Raw genomic sequence first — 25,191 nt, 5'->3', positions numbered from 1 at the left:
AAGGCGCTGTTTCAATTCCTTATAAATTCGCGTTTACGTTTACGTGATTGTCACAGTATGAAAACATTGAAAACTGTCACTAGGCAATTTTCAGTGTTTGTAAAACTAATTTATATTCGATAACAGACGCCGACGATGACGATTTGATTGTTTGTTTGTTTGCATCGAATAGGCTCTGAAATTACTAAACCGAATACACTAGCCGTGAGTGCAATAGGTTATATTTATCTCCGTATTCCTATGGGAATGGGATCTACGCGGGTGAAACCGCGAGGCATCTGCTAGTAGTTTATGAATCGACTCAGATTTGGTTATCAGGCCTTCCAGAAAATACCTAATCAAGCAATTTACTGTTTCATTATAATGCCTTAAAACTCTTCCATGGAAAATCGCTACCATCATGGACAGCATCGTCACATAATTATTATTTATTATTATTTTCGCTTCCAAGTAAACTACCATCTTAGATTGCATCATCACTTACCATCAAGTGAGTTCGGAGTCAAGGACTATGCTGACGTTTAGACACCTAGTAAAATAGAAATGTCTAAAATGTAGGAATAAATAAAAGATTTAGTACAACGTAGAAGTACGTTTTATTATTCAAAGTTTTACTCATATTTTATTTATCCAGCAAGTACATAAAAATATGATAATTTTGTATTACATACTACACCTCTTTATAAAATCTGAATGAATAACATTTATTAATAAATAGGAATATAGACAATAATTATTTACTAACTAATTAAATTCAAACATCAATGACAAGACACAAGCTAAGTAACTAACACAATGACAAAATTGGTAATGATTAAGTTTATTCACTTAACGAAATAAGATTAAAAATTAAGTTACAAAATCAGTGACATATTACAAAATATGTAAAAATTATATTTGACAATATATTAAGAAGAACAAGCTTTTATATAAATGCAACTTTAAGCACCTGATACTTTACCAAGTTATGAACCACACTTTTTGGATGGACATGCTTATAGCAGTATATAAGTTATCCCAGCAGTGAAGACTAGACTGCCGATAGCAATCGGAAGTCCTCTCTATAACTGCCAATTTTTTCAATTTATTTCAAGAGTTCCTATGGCAACGTACACCGCTATCAGACCAACTCTGAGGTAATTACTGCAGTCAGCGAACGCGAAGACACGCGTATTGTAGCAAATTTAATCGAACAAAATGTTAAGAAATGGTTCTAATTTAGTATCCAAGATTTTACCCACGGATAAAAAAAATACTAGCTTAATAAGCGTCAAGATAAATAAAAGCTTGTTAAAAGTATAAACGCGAACATATTAATTACTTGGATGCATCAATATGCAAAATGATAATTCTTAAGCATAAAGATTTTAGTATCGAAGCAAGTACTTGAAATATTTATAACCATAGAAAGAAAATGTATACAGACAACATTAATTATTTAACCTATTTAATGTCACACACATTTAATATGCAACGCTGGTATAACGAACTAAATATAGTAACACGGTTATTTGAATCAATTTTTCGGACGGTCAAGCATAATGAATAACAGAGTCTTGAGAAAAGCATGAGTAAATTTAGTTATATAAATAAACACACGATTAGAGACAAAGTTTCCTTAAGAGTTACATAGTAACTTGGAACAATTATTGGAAATGAAAACACAATATCTCATCACGATATCTTTTTTCTATACTTTTGGCGTTTTTTTAAATAAATTTATTCTCATTCCTCCAATTAATATAGTGAAAAGTACCTATCTAGATAATCTACGCATTATCTATGAAGTTCATGTTATGTTATATTTAACTTATCAATATTTAATCAAGTAGTACATAAAACAATTAGAAAATGACCAAGGGTTCGGTTACAAACACGATAATATCTGACCAGTAGAAAATAATAACAATAAAGAAGAAAGAAACGTATAAATGTAAACCTTCTCGCTCGACGATGACGATCAACTGCAGAACAAAACAATAACTAAAAAACATCATCAAAACATTCAAAAATATTCAGTTGGGACGATTGTACACAAATCTCTAGGTTACCTAAACAAAATCGACTTTTCTAAAACTACGAACATCTTAGGAATAAACGTTGCGTAAATTGAACTAAATTTAAAAACAGAAAATACTGATAAGTCCATTATGGTTGAGTTAAAAGATTTGTGTACAACTGTTTACACCTTAAGATCTTTCTCCTAAACAGACCATTTTACTTATTCAGTGTTTAATATTGAAAAACTTTCGTGTTGGTTTTCATAGTGAATATAAAATAGAGTCTCGTACCTTGGAAGTAATAAAAAAAGTTTAGTGATTTGATTCTAAATAAGAAACACCAAACAGTTACACAAATGACCTAACTAGCCCTAGCAGTAAGTCAGTTCAATCACGATAATTATAGATAAAATATATCAGCAAAATACAACGTTTCAAGTTATTCAATATAGCTGAAGAGACTAATAAAAACTTGCTATAAATAGCTTCATATACACAATTTGAATAGAAAGGGAAACATAATTTCCGTCCAAGCACTTCAAATAATTTATTTAAGTTTTCATAAACGTAGTTAATTTTTAACGAGCATTTACAATAATTAGTATTATCAATAGTGTACACAAGACCAACAAGTTTGTCTTTCTTAAATGCAAATAGTTTGCAAATCAATTGTATCTTGTATTTTTGCATGATTTCTTGTAGGCATATAATATTCAATTTCCGCCACAAACGTTTATCTTCAGCTAAGATCAATAGACCCATAGGTGAGATTTGAAACTGCTTGCTTTGAAATTTGAATCCTTAAGTCTCCAGAACCCTTTTGAGCTTCTCCAGAACGTAGTCTCCGTCCGTCGTCAACGAGGATTTGGAACATAGATAAAGAACAACCTCATCACCACCAAAACTTAAAGAAGAGCATGACGTAGACGGGTACGACAGAATAATAAAAACGCCAGCAGTGCTGCAATTGCTGCCCCAGCTATAAGAGTATCTTCTCTTCGCGAACCACCTGCTCGCTCCACTACAGCACTCTGCAAAAGAATGCATAATTTCAGTTAAAGGAGATCTACCACTTAGATAATCCTATATTTTTATTATGCCTGATGATAATCAAATAGTTGTACGAGGTAATACTGAAAGTGAGAAAGATATACTTAAACTAATTTGTAACAAAAACATATGCTAACTAAATTACTTGAATATCAGTTAGAATTATCATAATTACTCGTATATTTATTAATCTGTTTCAAAACTTCATATATCTGGGTCCCAATTTAACTAACACAGGATTATATGAGATGGAAATTCTTAGGAATGGGACGCTAAAAGTCTCCATGTCTGCATAAAATTTGGAAAGACAGAAACGTCTCTTTAAACACCAAAATGCGTCTTGACCGAAGTCTATTACTATTGTATTTGGCGCAGTACGTTATATTTGGATCAGTCGGTAGGAGTCAAGTGAATCATAAGAAGAGAAGAGTGAAGAGTCAAGACTAAAAAGAAGTCAACTCACCCATCCTCCATGCCTGATGGCCCACGGTGTGGCGCACTGGGCCACGTGTCTGGCAGCCCAGTCAGCTGCTCGACACCATCCACCTACTCTCACAGCTCGGGCCACCACCTCACATAGAAATGCCATCACCACTAAAGCACGCTGCTCTATGTGGACACAAGCCTGAAATATTATACCACAACTTATCTATAACTGAGCTACAACAGAACGTTTTATTTTATCTACAACTACAGCACTTTGCCATCAAATCTTAATACACTGACGCTGCATTTTAGATATCTTCTCTTAGAAAAGAAGGAATAGGTACTCAGGATTTTCTACACTGATTCTATGTATTATCATTCAAGCTTTTAATTATAAGTAAAAAAATTGCATATACGTAAAAGACTTGGCTTAATTAACTCATTATTCATGACTCTGTTTTTGATTCTACGATAATCTAATCAAGAAAAAGTTTGAATCATAAAACTCTTAAAAAATAAAATAGAATTAGAAGTAAAACAAGATCTTAATGAGACTAATATCTTAGCACTTCAAGGATTCACCGTGCGGGTGCTGGGTTCATCACATGGCATATAATTTGAAAAAATAAACAAATTTTACAAGACAATAGATACCTGACATATCTCTTGCATAATGTCTTCAAACTCTACTTCATCTAGACATAAAAGAGGAATGTGCTCAGCTCTGGACGCTAATCGCGCTCTGGCCTTCGTTTCCCGGAACCTTCGAGCAGCGCGCTCCAGAGCTCTCCAGTCTCTCCAGTACATCCACCAGCCCCTGAAACATCACCAACGAAGCTACTAACTTAACAACGATGAATTCAAAATCGATTCTGCAATCGTCTTCAATTGTCGTCTTAAATTGTCGGCATTTAAAGATAAAAAAACAACATTTTGTTAACAAAAAAATACCGTCATGGTCATCTTTTCATCATTATCAGCTGATGGACATCCACTGCTGATTCGAATAAAATAGAACATATAACTCTTCCTAGGACTTCCATTGATCATCATGATTATCAATTTCTTTCAATAAATTACTGAACTTAAAGTATCAGATTACAACAAAAATATAAACGAAAAAACGTTAATTAGGATTAAAATTTACGTTTAGCCTTTAAATACGCTTTAAGAAAAATTTGACAATGATGACAGAACGATAATAATTAATCAAAGGGGTCTTCTTTGACCCATTACATCAATAGCTACCTTTACTGAAAAAAATTAAATGCCTCTGTCAAAATACTTGCCAATAATTTTTAAACTGAGCGCCATACTTATAATTTACCTCTGATCAGGATTAGCAGACGCGATCATACACGGCGGAGGGCGCAACTCTTCAAGTCTCAGATGCTGTAACAGCATTGCTCTGAATAACCTCACCCCCTTTTCCTCTTCCTCACCCTCAAGGTAAGGTCCTCTCCAGTGGCCTTGACAGTCATCTCTTCTCTCCTCATCTAGTGATACTTGTCGCCTGAGCGGTGCTCTTGGAGTGTTGTATTCTTCTAGGGATTGGACACTGCGTGCTGAAATGGGGGAAATCATATTTAGGTAACTAACTTCTTTTGTAACACAAATGCTCAGAGTCCCTACTCCACTTATAGTCTATTAGTCTGTTAATACAATACTAGTCTATTAACACGGATATTTTGCTAAAAATTCTCATTGCCCTTTAGAAAATCACAACAACAATCATCAGTTGGACGTCGAATTCAGAATAGGTCTTTCTACGCTCGCAGTAACAACCTGTATAGATGCAGCGTAACTGCCGTGGATCGATGTATTCTACTTTAGCCTACTTACCAGCTATTTTTACACAATTATATTACTTCCATTACCATCACGCACGTTAACTACGTAAGCTGTAGTGTGACTAAAATAAACAACTTTACATAACCTCTGCCACTAGTATTGAGAGAAGCTATATTTTTAATTAAATTAAATATCGAACAAGATCGTAAATACTAGTAGTATTGCAATAAATTGAACTGGAAGAATAGCGTTAATAAGACAAAGAAGTACAAAACATAACAAAATATGAAATGCTACCTCCATTGTTCAGTTTAAAGCTAGACAATTCCCATTTATGTCACACAATTTAATGGAATAACTCAATTAGTATTGAACAAGACAATATTTCATGCAAAGATTATGTAAAAAATGACAAAGAAACACTAAAACAACAATCAATACTACCTCCAACAGCTCTCGGTGGGGCAAATGCCATAACGTTTCGACTGAAGGAATTAAAACTAAGTTCACTACACTTGTTTCCTTGGTACCAGTACTAGGAATGGTAGACGCTAAACATGAGTGACCTTGCTTATTTTGTGTCATGTTATGGCCCTGACATGGATTTACGAGCATGCGCGTTGACTACTAGGGGATGTTCGAAGCTGAAATATTTGTTGCCGAGATTGAATTCCTGAGGAGAGCTAACTTGTAAGGGCATTAACGGATTGATTTTATTGCCTGTCCTACTCCTACTAATATTATAAACGCGAAAGTTTGTATGGATGGATGTTTGTTACTCTTTGACGCCGTTACAACTAAACTGATTTGACTGAAATTTGGAATGGAAATAGATTTTACTCTGGATTAACACATAGGCTACTTTTCATCTCGGAAAATCCATGGTTCCCGAGGGATTTTTGAAAAAATTAAATTTTACGCGGACAAAGTCGCGGGATTCCGGTAGTTCTTTATTTAGTAATGTTATAATGTGTTGTTTAATTTCAGAATAAAGAAACTAGATAATTTCAGATAGGTATTCCTCATGTTTTTCCACATAACATGAATGCAATAAACCAGTAAAATATACAATTAAGCTATTATAGACAATCCAGAATTAGAAAAACGAGCCTTTGGCTACGGGAACTTTGAATCAACAAATTTTTTTTTAAGAATATTTGCCATATCTAATTTTGTCAATATTCCCATTCCCCTTCAACTAGTCGGGAAAGACTGTATTAGGTGTGTGTACGACAATAGACCAACGGGGCGGGGATCGAACCACCACCCCTCGGTGATGAGTCCGACAGCTCTTACCGTTGCGCTATTGAGGCTCTATTTGTGACGGACAATATAAAAACATTAATCAATTCGTTTATTTTAAATAGGCGCAGAAAAATTACAAAAAAATAACACACGAGTAAGATTATATTAAGACTTTAGTTTAGTTAATCTGCCCAATCTGCCTAGATCATACCAAAATTGTAAATGTACCATCTATACTACGCTCCACCAGTGTTACCAACTCTTTAAAATTTGTCTCAAAAACTCCTAAAATCGCCTTAATTATTAAGTTGTCTCCCCAAAAATTAATATAAATTCATAATAATTTAGAAATAATATGCTGTAATATGTTTCAAAAGTCTATATTTAATACAGACAAAATACTACGTCTTTATCTGAAGATTCAGATTTTTTGAAATCATACATGTTGACAATGAATAAATTTAACAATTTTTTTTATTCGATGAAAATTGCCGCCAGTTGCCTCAGAGTGGTTGTAGAATAACGTATTATATATCGCTATAAGTCACTAGGTCAAGAAAGAAATATCAAAATTATCATCAATTTAAAAATATTCATATAAAAATATCAAGTCAAAAAATCCCTGAAAATACCCCTAAAAATTTCAGACCCCTAAAAAAATCCTATTTCACTTATTTGTCCCCTAAATCTGTGGGGAAACCACTAAGTTGGGAACCCTGTGTCCACAAGTCTAAATAAATCAATTGAAAATGTAAGTACCTACACAGTAACAATAAAAACACATATTTCCAAAACTGCGTTAAAATCTAATGATATTTATGAATACAATACATACGTAATGGTTGAATTTGAAACAGAATCTGCTTTTGAAGTTAAAACAGGTCCACTATACAAGGACTCTCCAATTGAAAGGCCCGTAGATTGTCGAATGTTGTTTAATAGTGAGTCTCAATTGGTTATCGGAGTCCAGGGAGCGGGTCATTGTGCAACGCATATCGTACAGGAAGGACCACATTTGTCCGGATTATATATTGTTGCTGGACAGTATGAAATCAGTATTTGAATCAAATACCTAGTTGATAACTTTTCTTGCCGTTAACAGAGCATTATAAGGTACGCCAACAATTTTGTTTTTCAATCTAAATGAAATAGATTAAATTAATAATTTAATAAGTAGATATATTAAATTTAACTTTGTCATGTAAATGTAATTAACTAATTATTTATATAAAATCTAAACAAATTATGTAATTTTGGCTACAGCCTGTGGTGTGTCATTCTACCAGAAAATAAGCAGTGCTTAGCGAAGTAAAATAAAAGTATTTTTATCTTGATTAGAATATTGATTCTATGTACGATTGTAATAATCTATGTACGATCACATAGAATTCAAGTGTTTTCTAAAGGAGCTTAAGATAAATCTCATTTTCAGTTAAATTTGTTAGTAGAATTACAGAGTAATGCAGTGGACTTTTCCTCGTTAGTCCGGAGCAAATCTCTTTGGTCTTCTTTAGAGGACCTATTTGAAGTGGAGTTGCTGCGTTCTCGAGTAAAAGATTTGAATTGATTGATTGATAGAATGCCAACCTTTTAACCAAGTTCATGTGTAAGTAGAACTAGGCATTTAATCAAAATGCTGATCCAAAAATATGCCTGCAACATATAATATTATACAGCAGAGATAAGTCAGTAACATTGTGTACAAATCGACGAACTGAAAGCTATTAGAACACGAAGCGTACTACAAACGAATTTGCCAGAATTTTGTGATAAAAAAAAATTCAAACTTACGTTTAATGTGAATTTATAATAAAATCTTGTGTGATCAGTATTTAAGATGAATTCAAAATGACAGCTGTTTCAAATAAAGGTATCAAACGGAAGATTTCTATCGATAATTTTGTCGATAGCAGAGACACTCAGTGTTGTAAGAGAATTTCGTATTTCGCTTGTTTGTGTGGTGTTGTGTCTTTACTACTACAAGCATATAACTATGTGGATAATGTTGATAATATCAATATGGAAAGTGATGTGATAAGTGTTATCGATATGAAATTGGAGGAGAAAATTGATGCATATTTACGACAAGCAACTGGCACTACTTCGCATAGACGAAAACGGGATGCAATGCTCGTGAGTATACAACAATTTCATTTACAGCAGTTTTTTAAAAAAAAACCGGACAAGTGCGAGTTAGATTGTTCCACTAAAGGTTCCATACGTAGGATCTATCCATCTATACTAACTTATATAATACGAGATTTGAAATCGAGTGCCTGAGAAAATCTTATGAGTATTGATTCCCTTGAGTGTCGATACATTATACGTTTTTTGCTGAATAAACGGCTGTATCTTTTTCACGATTTCATGGGACGGTAGTGCCTGAGTTATCATCATCATCATCATCATAATCATCATATCAGCCGATGGACGTCCACTGCAGGACATAGGCCTTTTTTATAGGGACTTCCAGATCCTAAGCCTTTATCCAACGAATATCTGAGACTCGCTTGATGCCGTTAGTCCACCTCGTGGGGGGTCGACCAACACTGCACTTTCTTGTGGGCGGTTTCGTGCGCATTATCTGAGTAAACAGTTTAAATTTCAAATTAATACCTCCACTCACTCCTGAAATAAAGGGTCTTGACAGACATACCACAAAGTGATCTTAAATGGATTCAGTTTTTTCCTTTTAAAATACGGAAATCTAAAAAGAATATTCTAGAATTGGTTTTCAGAAGGCGTATACAGATTTGAGCTGTGATAGCCCAGTGGATATGACGTCTGCCTCCGATTCCGGAGGATGTGGGTTCGAATCCGGTCCGGAATGCACCTCCAACTTTTCAGTTGTATGCATTTTAAGTAATAATATCACGTGTCTCAAACGGTGAAGGAAAACATCGTGAGGAAACCTGCATACCAGAGAATTTTCTAAAATCTCTGTGTATGTAGTCTGCCAATCCGCATTGGGCCAGCGTGGTGGTCTAACCCCTCTCATTCTGATAAGAGACTCGACCTCAGCAGTGAGTCGAATATGGGTTGATAATGATGATGATGATACAGATTTAAATTAAGATTATTTTTGATAGAAAACATCCTCAGTCATGCAAGAGGACTACACTGAGGGCCCTCACGTGGAGTTCTTCGATCCCAAGATAAAGTCTCAGCTGGAGATGAAAGACACCAACGAGATGAAACGAACTGGAGCAAAGGGCGCCGCTCCTGGTGGAGACACCTGGGTTTGGCTGACCAGTTACTCAAGAGTGCCAGTAAGTCCACCTTTCAAAATCAAAAGTCCTGATATACCAAGACTCTGGGGCAGTTGTTATGGTTCTCAATAGGATTTATTATTTTCTAAATTAGCTCAGCACGGTTACTATGTAATTCGGTGTACCATTCAAGTAATCAGTCACTACATCGTTTTTCGTCGTATTTTCGTTTTCTGCAATCATCTACCATTGTGTTTTCACCGAAATGACACAATAATCGTCTTTTTTCACGTAAAGTAACGTTAGTCTAGCAGTGGTAGTAACAGGTAGTAATGTTATTTTAACGAAAAACTGATATTTACGTTATTTTGTTGGAATATTCCTATAAGACGATTGTTAAAACAAAACATCATTGCCACTTGATTTGAAATAGCGTAATCAAGGTAATTTCGTAGAAATAACTTTAATAGATGATCACAAAAACGAAAATACGACGAAAATCGATGTAGTGACTCATTGTTTGAATGGTACACTTAAATTAGTTACCACTCTACCGGCAAAGACGTACCCCCATGCGATTTAGCGTTCCGGTACGATTACGCGTAAAAACCGTCAGGGTAGAATATACTTCTAACTTTTCCGAGTAAACCTGCTTCCATATGAGACTGCAATCAGGTGAGATTGCAGTCAAGGGCTAACTGGTCATTGAATAAATAAAACCACCGCATGTATCCTTGGTTAAACAAAATGCCTTCTTTTTAACCATGGCAATCAATGACTCATCAAATAGTTAATCAATTTTGTCAATGGCAATTAATCACGTGTATCAAATAATAAAATAACAATTTTGCAAAATAACCTTCGATCCAAGTAATCTTAACACTTGCATCTGAGCAAATAATCGCTGTAGTATGCAATTTTTATAGTATCTTGAGATTAATCTTCATAAATTTGCTTTAAACGTTTTTATCACCAAAGGAAATACTTACTGCTTTGAACTTTGGCGTGAAGCCAACGAGTGCTGTAAATAAAATTCATAACGATGCTGATTAACGAACTATCGAAAATTTAACAAATGAAAATATTAAAAGCGACTAAGCAAAAGTTATAATAATGTCTAAGATGAAGATGATAAGGTTCGGAAAACAACGATTGATCTGATTTGATCATCTCATGCTCAAAACAAATGTCAGAAAAATATGGATTAATTTTAAAGTATAAGGAAATGGAATATAGTAGAGTAAAGTTTCAAAAATTATAATCCATCTAAGTTTAAAAGGGGTCTAAAAACGACGAAATAGAAATCCAAAAAATATGATTACAAAAAATGGTCCAACAAGGTCAAACGCACTGTATTCATTTTGTTTTCTCCGTAATTTGTATTATAAAAGAAGGCCAAAACTGTCCCTCCTTCGATGCGATCAATAAAAATTACGCATTTATCTTTTTCAGTACAAAGTAGTACAAGGATTCTGTAAAGCGACACAAGACTACTGTCCACCAGGCGTGCGGGGTCCTTCCGGTCCTGCGGGGCCTACTGGACCGAAAGGTGACAGAGGAGACCCCGGAGCCCCTGGTACGGCAGGTAGTCCGGGGTTAAGAGGACCTGTTGGACCTCCGGGCCCAAAAGGTTAGTTATTCTCCTTTAGAAATTGTTGACAGAGGGTAGTTTTGCTTTAAGTTCACCAGCAATAATACCCTTTTTTACATTTTGCTTGACATTAGATATAGTTAGTAGCAGCGGCATGCACAAAATTTATAACCAGGGTAATACTTTACGTACACATTATACCAAATAGCTAAATCCTTCTCTTATAACGAGTTCATAATGGTTTATCAGGATAGGCAGTGCATTATCCGGACAAGTTCTGTTATCGCCGCGTTGCAACGACTTGCGGTACAAACAGCTTCAGTGTGCTCGTGGCAATCGAGCCGTCCACATCTCTTGTTGTGTAATTCTTTATTTACTTGGGATAGGCGGGGAGAGTGACTAGAGTGGAAAAGGGGAGTGTTAGATATCTGTCAAAGGCGCCTTTAACCCTACACACATCGTTCACAAGTGCGTGACTTCACTCAAGGTCATTCTCTGCCATTCTTGGGTCTTATTTTGGTTACAGTTTGATTTGTTAATTAAGTTGTCCTGACAAATGTTGTGAATCATAACCTTTGTTCGACATTAGTTTTCTCATTTTTGTAATCACTTCTGAGTCTGCTAAAAGTTCTATTACAAAATGTCCTACTACTAATAACTGTTACTGTTAGTTTGTAGAACATAATATCTTAAACGTATTTTAATGAAGTGTTTCCAATTTTCTGGGGACAGGGGAACGAGGATTCCCTGGTAATCCAGGACTAGATGGACGAGACGGTGTCCCCGGTGAGCCAGGTTTGGATGGACTCTCTGGGAGAAATGGTGCGGACGGTGCGCCTGGGAAAGACGGACGTGATGGTATACCGGGCAAGGACGGCAGCCCGGGTAAAAATGGGAAGGATGGTAAAGATGGTGAGCTTTCAAACTTCTTAATGTCTCTCCGCGTCGTGTTCTTCATTACTGAGGGTCGTGACCCCACACTTTTACGACTTTTTCCCGCACGATGTCGCGCCATGCGGCTCGGTTTTTCGCGGCTTGTGCTTGCTTGAGCTCCGTGTGCTTTTGTATCGAGAGTGGTGGGAATCTGGCCAACGCATCGGGCTGCGTCCTTGAGGTCTCTTCCCTTCCACTTTGCCAGTGATAACAAGTAACTAAACTTCTTAATAAATCAGTCTTTTTGTATTCCATAGTAGACTCTCAGTTCCTCTGCCTTTCTTTAAAAAAGATTCTTCTCTTGTTATTGTTGGCGTAATAAAACAGATTTTCATTTAACCTTTTTTTTATTTATACTAATTTGAGGTTAAGTGCCCATAAATATCTGCAACAAGATAGGGGGCCATGCGTTCTGCCGGTTTTTACGCAATTTGCTTATCTGTCCCTTGAATAACCTTAAATTAGTGTGTAAACATCGAAGGTGGAAGCTGATTTCACAACTTGCAAGCAACAGAAAAGCCTGGTACCTGAACCTGGAACTGGAGCTCGAGTCTTTTCTTTTATAGTAGATTTCTGAAGTTTCTGATAATTATTTAAACATTTTCCCCCATACTCATAAACATGGATAATGATTTAAACCTCAATTATCTTTCAAATAAAGAGGACCTAATATGTAGTATATTTATTTAAAGATCACTTTACTTTGAAGTTTGAGGCTTAAATCCTAATCCTTGTTTATAAGCAAGGTCGAGTGTCTTTTGCTAAAGCTTTCCAATATGTCTATCTGGTTTTCATAATAATTATGACAAATTTACTTCCAGGCAGACCTGGAGCCCAAGGGCCTTCAGGCTTAAAAGGCCTAAAAGGCGATCGAGGTCCAATAGGGCCTAAAGGCCTACGAGGCAATGACGGAAGAGATGGAGCTCCCGGAAAGCCAGGCTTGTCAATCTACAATTATACTAAGGAGAACCAAATGTTTATACCACCTACATTTGCGTGTGAGTTTGCTATAATACAAGTATTTTATTGTAAAATATTCTTTTTATGTTTAACTAGCGAAAGCCCGCAACTTTGTCTGCTTTCAGACGTCCTTTATTACAAAATCGGTTCGTATCGTACAGAGGACGTTAAAACCACTTCCCTATCGAATTTCATCGTAATCAAATCGAATTTCATCGGTTTTCGAATAATTCGCTATGAGCTTTCGTTTGGATGTTGTTTTCCCGATTTGAAGTCTGAAAATTTAAACTAACTCAATTCTCGAATCAGTAGTATCAATTCGTCGGTTGTATTCAGACTTACTAAAGTAATTAATCATTGTCTGCCAATCCGCATTGAGCCAGCGTGGTGGACTATTGGCCTAACCTTGCTTAACCCCTTTCATTCTGAGAGGTGACTCAAGCTCAGCAGTGAGCCATATATGGGTTGCTTATGATGATGATGATGATGATGAAAGTAATCAATTAAGTATTAAGTAATTTGTCAGTACACTGCAGAAACAATGAAAAGCCTCAATAGCTCAAAAGTAAAAGCGGTTGGATTCATCACCGAGGGGTGGTGGTTCGATCCTCACCCCGTTGGTCTATTATCGTACCCACTCCTAGCACAGCCATTCCTGACTAGTTGGAGGGGAATGGAAATATTGGTCATATTATTATAAAAAATATGGCAAATATTCTTTTTAAAAAAAAAATAAAGACAATTTATCAAGACAGTGATTAATTTTTTTAGTGGACAACCCAAGACTGATAGTGAGAGAAGGTGACACCATGCGTATAGATTGCAACCCGAAGGCTTTCCCGGAGGCTGCCATAGAGTGGAGGAGGGCTGATGGCACTCCCATTATACAGGTACCAATAACGAGTTACTATTATACATTCTATAAAATAATTCGAACAGAAAACTCTCCTCAAAAGTAAAAATTATGGAAATGGTCGGATGTGGAAAATGGCTTGAATGAAACGATTACGTTAATTTTTTAAATTATTCAAAAAATAATGAAATATTTCGTTACGAACAAAAGCACTCGGGCATAATTCAAGGCAGCCAACATCGTCTACTTATAGAAGTGGCACTTTATGAAAAAGATTAGAGAGCTATTTGAAATTTAAGCGAAAAGACCACGGCTTGTTTCTCGACTAGTGTCTGATAGTCTGTCTCATATTTTGGACAAAGAATCTTCTTGGTTGTAGCCAATCTTCTTCTCTTATTCCTGCTTCTTCTTGATCTTCTTATTACAATATCACGTACGCGTGATCTGTTGCTTGTTGTTCGTAGCTATTAGCATAAGTATGCCTAAGTTTTTTTTGTAAAAACAAAACAAGATGACATTTTACATTAATTATCCTTGAGTACGAAGAGCCGATGGACGTTATGGTCCCAAAGTGCTGGAATGGCGACCCCGCACTAGTAAGCGCAGTGTTGGCCGACCCCCAACCAGGTGGACTGACCACATCAAGCGAGTCGCAGGGATTCGCTAGATGCAGGTGGCTCAGTATCGTGATGTTTGGAAGTCCCTATAAAAGGCCTATGTCCTGCAGTGGACGTCCATCGGCTGATATGATGATGATGATCCTTGAGTTATTTAACCAATTATAAAATAGCTAACCATTTATGTTTTAAAGTCAGTATTAACCAATTCTGTGTTAATTTCCAGGGTTCCTGGCGCGATGCATCAGTGAGCGGCCACGTTCTGAACATCCCCAACGTGTCGCGCTGGCACACTGGCAAGTATGTCTGCCTTGCCAACAATGGCATGCAGCCACCTGCCAACCAGACCACAGATGTTGAAATCCATTGTAAGTATTCAGAACGTATTGTTAATTGCCTCTTTGGTCGGATGTACCTTTGGATTGCCAAGTCGCATTGGCGCAGCGTGAGGGGTTAAATTATCTCTTCTATAAGGCTTGTAGCTGTGTTACCCCAGTGGATATGACCCATCCCTCCGATTGCGGAGGGTTTGAGTTCAAATCCAGTCCAGGGCATGCACCTTCAAGTTTTTAGTTGTCTGCATTTTAAGAAATTAAATATCACGTGTCTCTAACGGTGAAGGAAAAACATCGTGAGGAAACATGCATACCAGAGAATTTTCTTGATTCTCTGCGTGTGTGAAGTCTGCCAATCCGCATTGGACTATTCTGTGAGGAGCCTTGAGCACACCAGTGAGCCGATTAAGGGTTGATGTTTAGACCTTAGACGCTCCGGCATTTCATTGCCCTAGTTTTTAGAAAACTTATCGTCATTCTTGATATTGTTTAATTTTATGTAAAACAGAATCTTTCTCTTACATTTGCACTGTATTGCTACTGGTACAGTTTAATTTAACCTGTTGTCGAAGTTTTCTGCGCCTTATCAGTAATATATAACTCTCTTACATGTATTATACACTAACTAACTAAGTACCTAATTTTACGCTCAATATTTTCAGTCAGTCCATACATAAGAGTGCCAAATAATATCCTCTACGTGCCACATAACAACAAAACGGCCAGAATCGAATGTGAGGTAAGAATTTCTTTCTTTTTTAATTTTTAGACCATATTGTGTTTTCATTTTATTGATTTTTTAGGTACTCTTTTTTTAATTATTATTCTCTAAAAGTTAGCCCTTGACTACAATCTCACCTGATGGTAAGTGATGAAGCAATCTAAGATGGAAACGGGCTAACTTGTTAGGAGTAGGATGAAATCCATACTCCTTTCGGTTTCTACACGACATCGTACCGGAACCACAGAAAACATCTTCCGGAACGCTAAATCGCTTGGCGGTACGTCTTTTACGTCTTTGTAGGTAGGGTAGTAGCTAGCCACGGCAGAAGCCTCCCACCAGCCAGACCTGGGCCATTTAAGAAAACCTCAATGGGCCCAGCCGGGGATCGAACCCAGGACCTCCGTCTTGTATATCCACCGCGCACCAAACTCGTACTCTGTATTCTATTAGATCTATGGTTTTTCAGATCCAAGCGTGGCCAGAACCTGTCCTAGCATGGGAATGCGATGGGTTAACTTTAGAGGGATCGCGCTTCAAAACTGAGGTCTCCACAACCGGAGACCCGTGGAGATGGATCATGAGACTTGAGATAGCCAGCTTCAGAGAACACGACCTGAGGCTTTACAGCTGTGTAGCGAAAAATGAACTCAATAACAAGACTGTTAAGGGACATATTAAATTGATGTGTAAGTCTTTTTATAAGTCTCTCAGACCTCTAATCGATCTAATCTAGATACACACGTACATTTTTTAGTACAAATAATTAAGTATTATTTAGTTGGGCGCTTGTTTTATGTACTTGCAACTTTAGGCGATGGCCTACTAATAATAATAAGCAGTTGAGAAAACAAAGTTATGTTGAAAGCACATACAGACACTTCTATTTTAATTATATATTTGTCGGCGCGAGTGAGAAGAAGAAGAAATACTTCATTGCACACAAAAATACAATTATAAATTAAAACTTTAAAAAGATAATTTAAACTTAACATGCAAAGGCGGAATTATAACTATAAGTAATCTCTACCAGGCAACCCCTGGTCATTCTATCGGTGATTACACGAGCCGAGATAGTACGAAATGTTTCGTGAATTAGGTGGGGAGTAGTGGGAGACCGTTCGGGCGGCCTAGCTCATTCTTGTTGTGACGTTTGATCCACACCTCTTGTTGGACAATCCTTCATTTTGGGATAAGTGTGAACTAGTTTCAAAAGACGTCTTTAACCCTACTTCCTTCGGTCACAAGTTCGGAATTTCACTCAAGTTTATTCTCTGAAATTTTAGGGTTTATTGGTAACATTCTTGGTGGCAATTAATAGATCTGACAGACTTTCATTAGTGTTTTGCCCTTTAAATCCGCTTCTGATGTCAATCCGTTTTCCGACATATTGATTGTGATATATTGATTGATGTGTTTACTTCTACTATACAGATGCTGGTCCTAACCAGCAAAACCAGATTCAGCAGCCGATGGAGTTCGGCTCCCCTCCTCCCGTCCTCACGTCGTATGAGGAGCTGTGCAAGGTCCAGAAGTGTCCATCCTGTCCACGCTGCGACCGCGCCCTGCTACTGATCTCCACTATGAACTCTACAGCTGGATACAAGTTGACTAGGAACCTCAGTAAGCTGGTTTTTTTCATTGTTATCTATCTATCCTACAAATATTATAAACGCGAAAGTTTGTATGGATGTTTGGATGTATGTTTGGATGTTTGTTACTCTATAACGCCGCTACTACAGAAGCGATTTAGCTGAAATTTGGAATGGAAATAGATTTTACTCTGGATTAACACATAGGCTTTGGGACTTTTTATCCCAAAAAATCCTTGGTTTCCCGAGATTTGCGAAAACTGATGATTTTGATGATATGAATGTTTGTTACTCTTTCACTCCTCAACTACTGGACCAAATTAGCTGAAATTTGGTATTGAGAATTGAGATATATTATAGCCTGGATTAACACATAGACTACTTTTATGTGAAAAACTAAATTCCACGCAGACGAAATCGCGGGCGTCCGCTAGTACTTAATAATAAAACTGTGACATGTCCAATTCTGTACATTGAAGATATTTTAAAATTATGTTGGAGGGTAATATACCTACCTATAATCGATACTAAAGCTAAAATTTTTTTTTCTCCGTCTGTCTGTCTGTGTTTTTGTTGACCGGACATCACGCTGAAAATACTTAATGAATTCAAGTGAAACTTGGCACAATTTGAAAACATAATACGAAGAAGGTTTTGGGATATTTATTTATTGATAAATATCATGAAGTAGCTTACTAGTAAAGTGCGGAGCGAGTTGCAATATCTCGTCGACAGTCTTACTACTACGATTACGTATTTTAAATGCAATGATAGATATAGATAGTCGGAATTATTTTAATTACTTTGTATGAAAAAAACAATTCTTTTTTGTTGAAAAAATAGTTATGCAATTCGGCTCCTATAAGTGAACTTGTCAACACTTTGAAGTTATGGGAAATACCCTGTATAACCATATACTCAAATAACGTAGTTTTCTAGTAGTAGAAGGTTTTTCAAAATCGGTTCAGTTGATTTAGAGAATACCCCCTACAAGACCACAACTTTACCTCTTAAAGATATTTACCACTTTTAAAAAAGGCAAAATGGTAAATATCTTTTTTTAATACAGATTAAAAGAATTTAAGTGATATTATTGTAATTTTAGACTGCCAACTGTACGCCATCGGTAAGCCTGTCTACCATCGGTATAAAGAAGAATTGTTTGGAGCTTGGCTGAGAGATTCAAACGCTTCTGACAGTCAGGTAACAAATCATTTCTTTCTACTCAAATTAATTATTACCACTTCAACATAAAGATCATAATCATTATTATTAGCCTATATTAATAGCCTATTACAGCGAGCAATAAAGGTCATAGCTCATTAGATCCATCCGGGACCCGACCTGCACCGCCTCGTCGCTAGGCGTCCACTTATAGTCGACAGGTCGACCACGAGTGGACGCCACGTTGTCACCAGTGAACCTCGCGTGGTCAACGAATTTGCGAGTAGCATTTCACGCGAGGCAAGCATGTAAATAGCGAACTATCATCGAGTGGTCCACTCGCCGACCACCCGTGGCCTCCTCGCGAGCGAGGCGATCCAGTGGTGGTACAGAGTTGATGTAGTGAGCGCATGCCAATAAATCCATACGAAATGTACTAACCACTCGAGGCGAGGCAATGCGGGTCGGGTCCCGGGTGGATCTAATGAGCTACGACTCTTATTCACTATCTTTGTCGCACCTATGCAAGTTGACATATACGAAATTGAGATTCTATGTTAAAAATGTCATCCGGTGCTTACTTACTGGTGAATATAACACAGTAGGTAAATGACATTTTGTCAATTGATTTGATGTTTATTTTAATATGTTGATAATTAAGACCAAATTCGTGAGTAGGCCAGCGGAAAAAGTTTCGGAAAAGTTGGTCACATCACCAAAGAGTATCAAATGTTAATGGTAAGACTGGTACCTACACCTTAATGAACTCACCGAGGCACGCGGGAAAACACCACCAACTTCCCAACTCTGGGCTGAACATAGTTTTAGGCTTATCTGGGTTAACTGAAAATTTCTTAGAAGAAAGAAAACTCTATGTCATCCCGAGCCAGGATTTGATCCCAGGACCATATGATCTGAAACCACATAGCCACTGGATCAACGACGCAGTTTGATGATCGTAAGCTTGTTGATAATTGTTTTCCTTTCAGAAAGAAAAGCTATGGACGACACAAGAAAACGATGTAGAAAGACTGCGAGAGTACCGCAGCAAATCCAGTTTCAAGTCCGACCAGGTTGATGAGTTTCATAAGCTGCAGAAACCATTCTTTGTAAGAATTATTTCAATAAACTTACCTATATATATTATTACTAGCGGACGTCCGCGACTTCGTCCGCGTGGAATTCAGTTTTTCACAAATCCCGTGGGAACCATGATTTTTTCCGGGATGAAAAGCAGAAGAAAATCCATTTCCATTCCAAATTTCAGCCAAATTGCTTCAGTCACACACAAACCCCATAATAATATTAGCGTGACAATACAACTTGTACTGAAATCCAAAAATTAGTGTGTAAGACACTACAATACAAACTCTTTAAGGAGAGCCGTGATAGCCCCGTAAATATGGCATCTGCCTTCGAATCCGGTCCGGAGCACGCACTTCCAACTTTTCAGTTACGTACAACGTGTAAGGAATAAAATATCACATGTCTCAAACTGTGTGGATTTTCATCCTACTCCTAACAAGTTAACTCGCTGCCCATTTTACGCTTTGGGTGCGGGACTCTAAAAAGGAATCTCTATACCTAGCAGTAAAGTAATTCCAACCCACCTCTGGGTCGCGACCCAAAGGTGGGTTGGGTACTGTTGGGTACGTTTGTGAGCGAATATTGAGTAGGCCATGATACAAGAAATCCGATCGGACGAACAGCCGGATGGCCACCGACTAGAAATAAATGTATTAATTTACAATAATTATTATTTATTGTTGACTGTAATGATGACACAACATGACCACAAAGACTTAGTAACCTGAGCGTTACCAATATTTTATGCGCCCTTTTAAAGACGGTCAAGAGGTAGGTCCCAATTTAGTCCGTTTTTGTTTGGTAGGTCGGGATCCAATAAAGTATGGGAACTACTGCTTTAAAGAATTAAGATTGCCTTTTATTCGTCTTCAAAGTAAAATATAAGACGTTGAAATTACTGTAAAGTATTTACATGTTTGATGACATTCCCAGGGCAACGGTCACATCGTATACAGTGGCTCGTTCTTCTACCAAGCCAACGAATCAGGGAACCCGGGAGACATCATCCGCTACGACCTCACGCAGAGCAGGATCAAGTCAGTCCATCTGCCGCATGCTGATGGGAGACTGTACAGTGCACAACACAATCAGGTGACAAACTTAAAAGGGATGACACCTTTCGTCTAACTTCGATTAGAGTAAAATCGTAATTTAAGTTGTAAAATGTATTACTAGATGGCGCTGCTAGTCTGTTATGCTACGGTAATGTTGGTTGTCATCAATGGCATAGGTATAATGTCTAATTGCGAATATATGATTAAATAGACGTGGGGCAAGAAGTTAGTACCGGTGTATTCAACGTGGTTTACCTACTGGTATAGACAGTCACGCCGCAGCGGTGGAAACTTCGTCTGTGTAGTCAAGAGAACGTTGAGTTTGTCGATTATAGTCTTCGCTAACGCTAATAGCAATAGTTAAATATAACAATAATGCTATGCTACTGTAAATGTAACCAAGTCCAAAGCTATCCTTATATCCCCCTACTGGAAGTGAATATAGGGAATACGTATTACACGTCACATCTGACGCCATGTGAATTTTGAACAAAAACATAATAATTCATCTTTAATTTGTCACCAACGAGGACAAGCAAAGACCGCTGACCAACGGCCTGAGTTTAACGATATTTTTTGAAGGCTTATGATTGGTTCGTTTGTCCGTTTACTTGTTTGTTAACCTTGCTGGTAGCTGAAAAAAATAATTCAAAGAAAAATAATACTGCTTCAAATGTTACTTCGCCGCTTTGATACACCGGCGAACTTTTTGAGCAAGAAGCTAACAAAAACAGTTTAAGTTTCCTTCAAGAAACATACCTTTATTAAGCCAATTATTTAACCAGATAATTATATAAACATCAAATTATCATCTCCATACACTTTTATTTTTTTTTTATTTTTTTTATTTATACTTTATTGCACAAAACAAAAACAATAACAAAGAAAACAAAGGAAAACATAGAAAACAAGTATGTGCAAAGGCGGTCTTATTGCTTATAGCAATATCTACCAGACAACCTTTGGATAAAGGATTTAATGTAATTTTTATATGGCGGAATACCTGCGTTCCCGTTGTATTCCTCTTTTGGAACTACCTCAAATGGTTACATATTGCAATTCCCGTCGCCAGGTGGACTTCAGTGCTGACGACAACGGTCTGTGGGCCATCTACTCTATGGCGGACTCCAACAACACGGCCGTCGCCAAACTCAGCTTCGACCCCAACAAAGATGACCTCAACATCAATTATATTTGGAACATATCATTAAATCATAAACAAGTGAGCAACTATATAATTAATGCAATAATAATCTAAACTAATATTATAAAGCTGAAGAGTTTGTTTGATTGAACGCGCTAATTTCAGGAACTACTGGATTTGAAAAATTCTTTCAGTGTTAGATAGCCCATTTATCGATGAAGGCTATATATTATTCCCGTATTTCTATGGGAACGGGAACTACGCAGGTGAAACCGCGTAGTATATTGATAATAAGTATTGCAATTGAACAAAAAAACGACAAAATCGACCGTTTGACAAACAAAACGACGAACCGTGTATTTTTGCTTGGATAAAAGTAGGTATATGTTGCTCAATAATCTTCTCTATTTTCCAGTGAAAGTCCCAGATTCAATTTCAATTTCAAATCAGTTCAGTCATTCCAGAGATTAACTCGGACAAACACACAGGCAAAAATTTTTAAAAACTTAGTTTATGTTTTAGTATCGTGTATAAGCTTTTAAGAGAAATCACAGTTATTTTTAAAATCACCGACGTACACTTAATTTTTTTTTTATGTATTCACTTCAGTGCCTCGATAGCCAGTGGTTCGAATCCGTCCCGGGCCATGCACCTCCAACTTATCAGATGTGTGCATTTTAAGAAATTAAATATCACGTGTCTCAAACGGTAAAGGAAAAACATCCAGAGGAAACCTGCATACCAGAGAATTTTCTTAATTCCCTGTGTGTGTGAAGTCTGCCATTCCGCATTTTGCCACAGTGGTGGACTATTATCCTAACCGCTCTCATTCTGGGAGGAGACTCGAGCTCAGCAGTGAGCCGAATATGGGTTGATAATGATGTATTCACTTGTAGATGGGTGAAATGTTCATAGTATGCGGCGTGTTATACGCACTGGACTCAGCAACCGAACGGGAGAGCAAGGTGACGGTTGCCATAGACCTGTACCTCAGCAAGCCGGTAGAAGTGTCACTACAGTTCACCAACCCGTTTAGAAAGACAACGCAACTTGGCTACGATCATACACATAGGGTAAGATTCATCTTTTTTGATCACTCTGGCCCAACGATATATTATACTATAGACATACGTGCCTAAAAATCACCGCAAAAAGTGAAACGATTTTTTCTACTCCACTGAGCGCATACGTGCACAGTTTTGTGTTTACTTTTTACATTATATATCTATTTATGTATTAGTTTTCACACTTTCTGAGCACACAACTCGACATTGTAGACAATATTTAGGTATTATTTGTTTAAATAACTATCGTTGTTTACTATGTGACTAAATTAAAAGACAGTTAGCCTTTGTTCGCCTCAGTTTGGACGTGTTAATGACATATCTAGTAGTTTAAAATCTTTGGCTGACCTGGTATTCCTCCGTTACGAGAGAGCGGGATTTGCAGCTTACAAGTTTAGATTTCAAAATCAGTATGAAATGATAAAGGCCAAACTCTATGAGGCAAAGATCTTATGATAATGTCACTAGCGCGTCGAAACTGAAGCGAACAATAGTGGCTAATTGTCCTAATTTCATTTAGTACCATTGTAAACAACTAAAGTTACACAATTAATATCTACATAAAATATATTGACTATACTGTCGAATTGTGTGCTCAGGAAGTATGTCAAAAATATACTTATATAATATATAATGTAAGTAAACACAAAACTGCATGGGTGCGCTCAGTGGAGTAGAAAAATTCGGATCAATTTTTGCGGTGATTTTATAGCCACGTAACATGTCTGTACTATAAAATCTTTGCTATGAGGCATGTTGTTTAACACAACATAATTTGAACTCCGGGCTATTTGTTGAAAGTTTCGTATATAGAGAGTTAATATCTCAATATTGTCATGGTCAGAACCTGTGATGTCATGACAAGAAGATTATCAGACAATTAGTTATTTTTATTTATTTTTTAAAATTTCATACACCGACATCTATGACAAAATTCATGAATCTTGTTAGATCCATTTTGCAAACCATATTTTCGATTTGAACCTTATTCAAGAAAAAGATTGACCAGAAATAAACCTTGTCTGGGGGCGCTACAATCACTTTTTATTTGCAATAATTTAGCTGTAGAAGAAATCGGTTCCATTTTTTTCTGCAAGATGGCGGAATGTTTAATTTTTGTAATCGGTCTTTTATTATTTTTTCTTCATTCGTTTAGCATTATTGCAATAATGTTTCATTGTAAGAGTTTTAAATAAAATATTATTTAACATTACTTGTATGTGCTAAATTAACTAAATAGGTATTTTATTTCGTCTCATCGGCTTTCTTGATATTGGTAGCGACATCTAGGTAGATAAGTAGGTACCTATAAAAAGATAAGTAGGTAGATATTTTGAATTTTATGTTACTCATAGATATGCAATATTAATTTTGTATGTTTGTATTTTACAGGAGCTGTATTCGTGGGATCGTGGCAATCAGTTAACTTATCCTGTCAGATACAATGAGTTACCCTGACATAAGTTGACTTAACTCTAGTCTAATTAGTTTTGATTGTAATTACAATGGCTATTTAAAAAATCGGTTTACGAATAAACAATGATTTGATACTAAAGTATTTTTCAGATAGCATGGGTACAGTAACAGTCGCCTGTATGACGTTCGTAATACGTACCTACTATTATCGTGAATTTCATTATTCTTATATCCAGGTTTTCCTAAAGTAATGATGTAATGAATGTTAGGTATTGTCATATTTTGTACAAATTTAATTAATAAAAATCTATTTAAGTATCTATATTAAAAGCTGTCTTATTTACCTAATGGGGATAATGATTAGGTTTGAATATATTGATTTTTATGATACATTCGGGTAAATAGGGTCATTGTTAACTAATTTATATATAAAAAGCAAAAATTGTCTGGATATTTGCAAAATAAATGGGATTATAAAATTCCAAAATCTATTAAATATCTTTTATCGTAATTAGATGAAAATTCATACAGTTTTAGCTTCCTTACATTAAATGTGACATTTTTTAATAAATGAACTATAAACATAAACTCACAAATAACAAAGATATTAGTAATTTTGTTTGTACGCTCATACAAATCTAAGATCACTACATTGCCTATGACGTCATTAGTTCGTGCCATTTTGTATGGGGCGTTTTTCAGGGAACCGCGGCAGCGCCGCAGATACCCTGTTCCTTTTACAAAATTGCTTTACTATTAGCGTACTCTTAATTTATATACAATTTAAAAAACTGTCATCATCCCTATTGACCGCAATTACTCTACAACAATAGTCCAGAATCTCAGAGTAGACGTCCTTAGAGAGTCGTTCCGCCCATCTCTGCTTCTACCTTCGGGCCCCATCAGCTAGGCTATTCTGTAACGATATTTTTATAACAC

General features: G+C 36.6%; 2 protein-coding genes across 2 annotated transcripts; one reads left to right on the top strand and one right to left on the bottom strand.

Moving 5' to 3' along the window:
* Positions 1 to 630: 630 nt before the first annotated feature.
* On the bottom strand, positions 631 to 5,848 carry LOC112047681 (uncharacterized). The gene is made up of 5 exons (XM_024084882.2): positions 5,712 to 5,848; positions 4,804 to 5,041; positions 4,131 to 4,293; positions 3,514 to 3,675; positions 631 to 3,031 (listed from the first exon to the last, which is right to left on the bottom strand). The coding sequence occupies exons 1-5, from the start codon at positions 5,740 to 5,742 to the stop codon at positions 2,906 to 2,908; spliced, it is 720 nt and encodes a 239-aa protein (XP_023940650.1). The 5' UTR covers positions 5,743 to 5,848; the 3' UTR covers positions 631 to 2,905.
* A 2,440-nt stretch (positions 5,849 to 8,288) lies between these two features.
* LOC112047661 (uncharacterized) lies at positions 8,289 to 24,574 on the top strand. The gene is made up of 16 exons (XM_052887775.1): positions 8,289 to 8,645; positions 9,602 to 9,781; positions 11,174 to 11,351; positions 12,045 to 12,224; positions 13,067 to 13,243; positions 13,977 to 14,095; positions 14,902 to 15,043; positions 15,673 to 15,749; positions 16,201 to 16,420; positions 17,166 to 17,354; positions 18,429 to 18,526; positions 19,477 to 19,596; positions 20,507 to 20,665; positions 21,701 to 21,850; positions 22,669 to 22,845; positions 24,229 to 24,574. The coding sequence occupies exons 1-16, from the start codon at positions 8,361 to 8,363 to the stop codon at positions 24,292 to 24,294; spliced, it is 2,517 nt and encodes an 838-aa protein (XP_052743735.1). The 5' UTR covers positions 8,289 to 8,360; the 3' UTR covers positions 24,295 to 24,574.
* Positions 24,575 to 25,191: the final 617 nt, after the last annotated feature.

Source organism: Bicyclus anynana, chromosome 20 (assembly GCF_947172395.1).
Source record: "Bicyclus anynana chromosome 20, ilBicAnyn1.1, whole genome shotgun sequence".
In the NCBI taxonomy this organism is placed as follows: domain Eukaryota; kingdom Metazoa; phylum Arthropoda; class Insecta; order Lepidoptera; family Nymphalidae; genus Bicyclus; species Bicyclus anynana.
The sequence above is the reverse complement of the archived record's forward strand: the minus strand, read 5'-3'. Positions and strand labels throughout refer to the sequence as shown.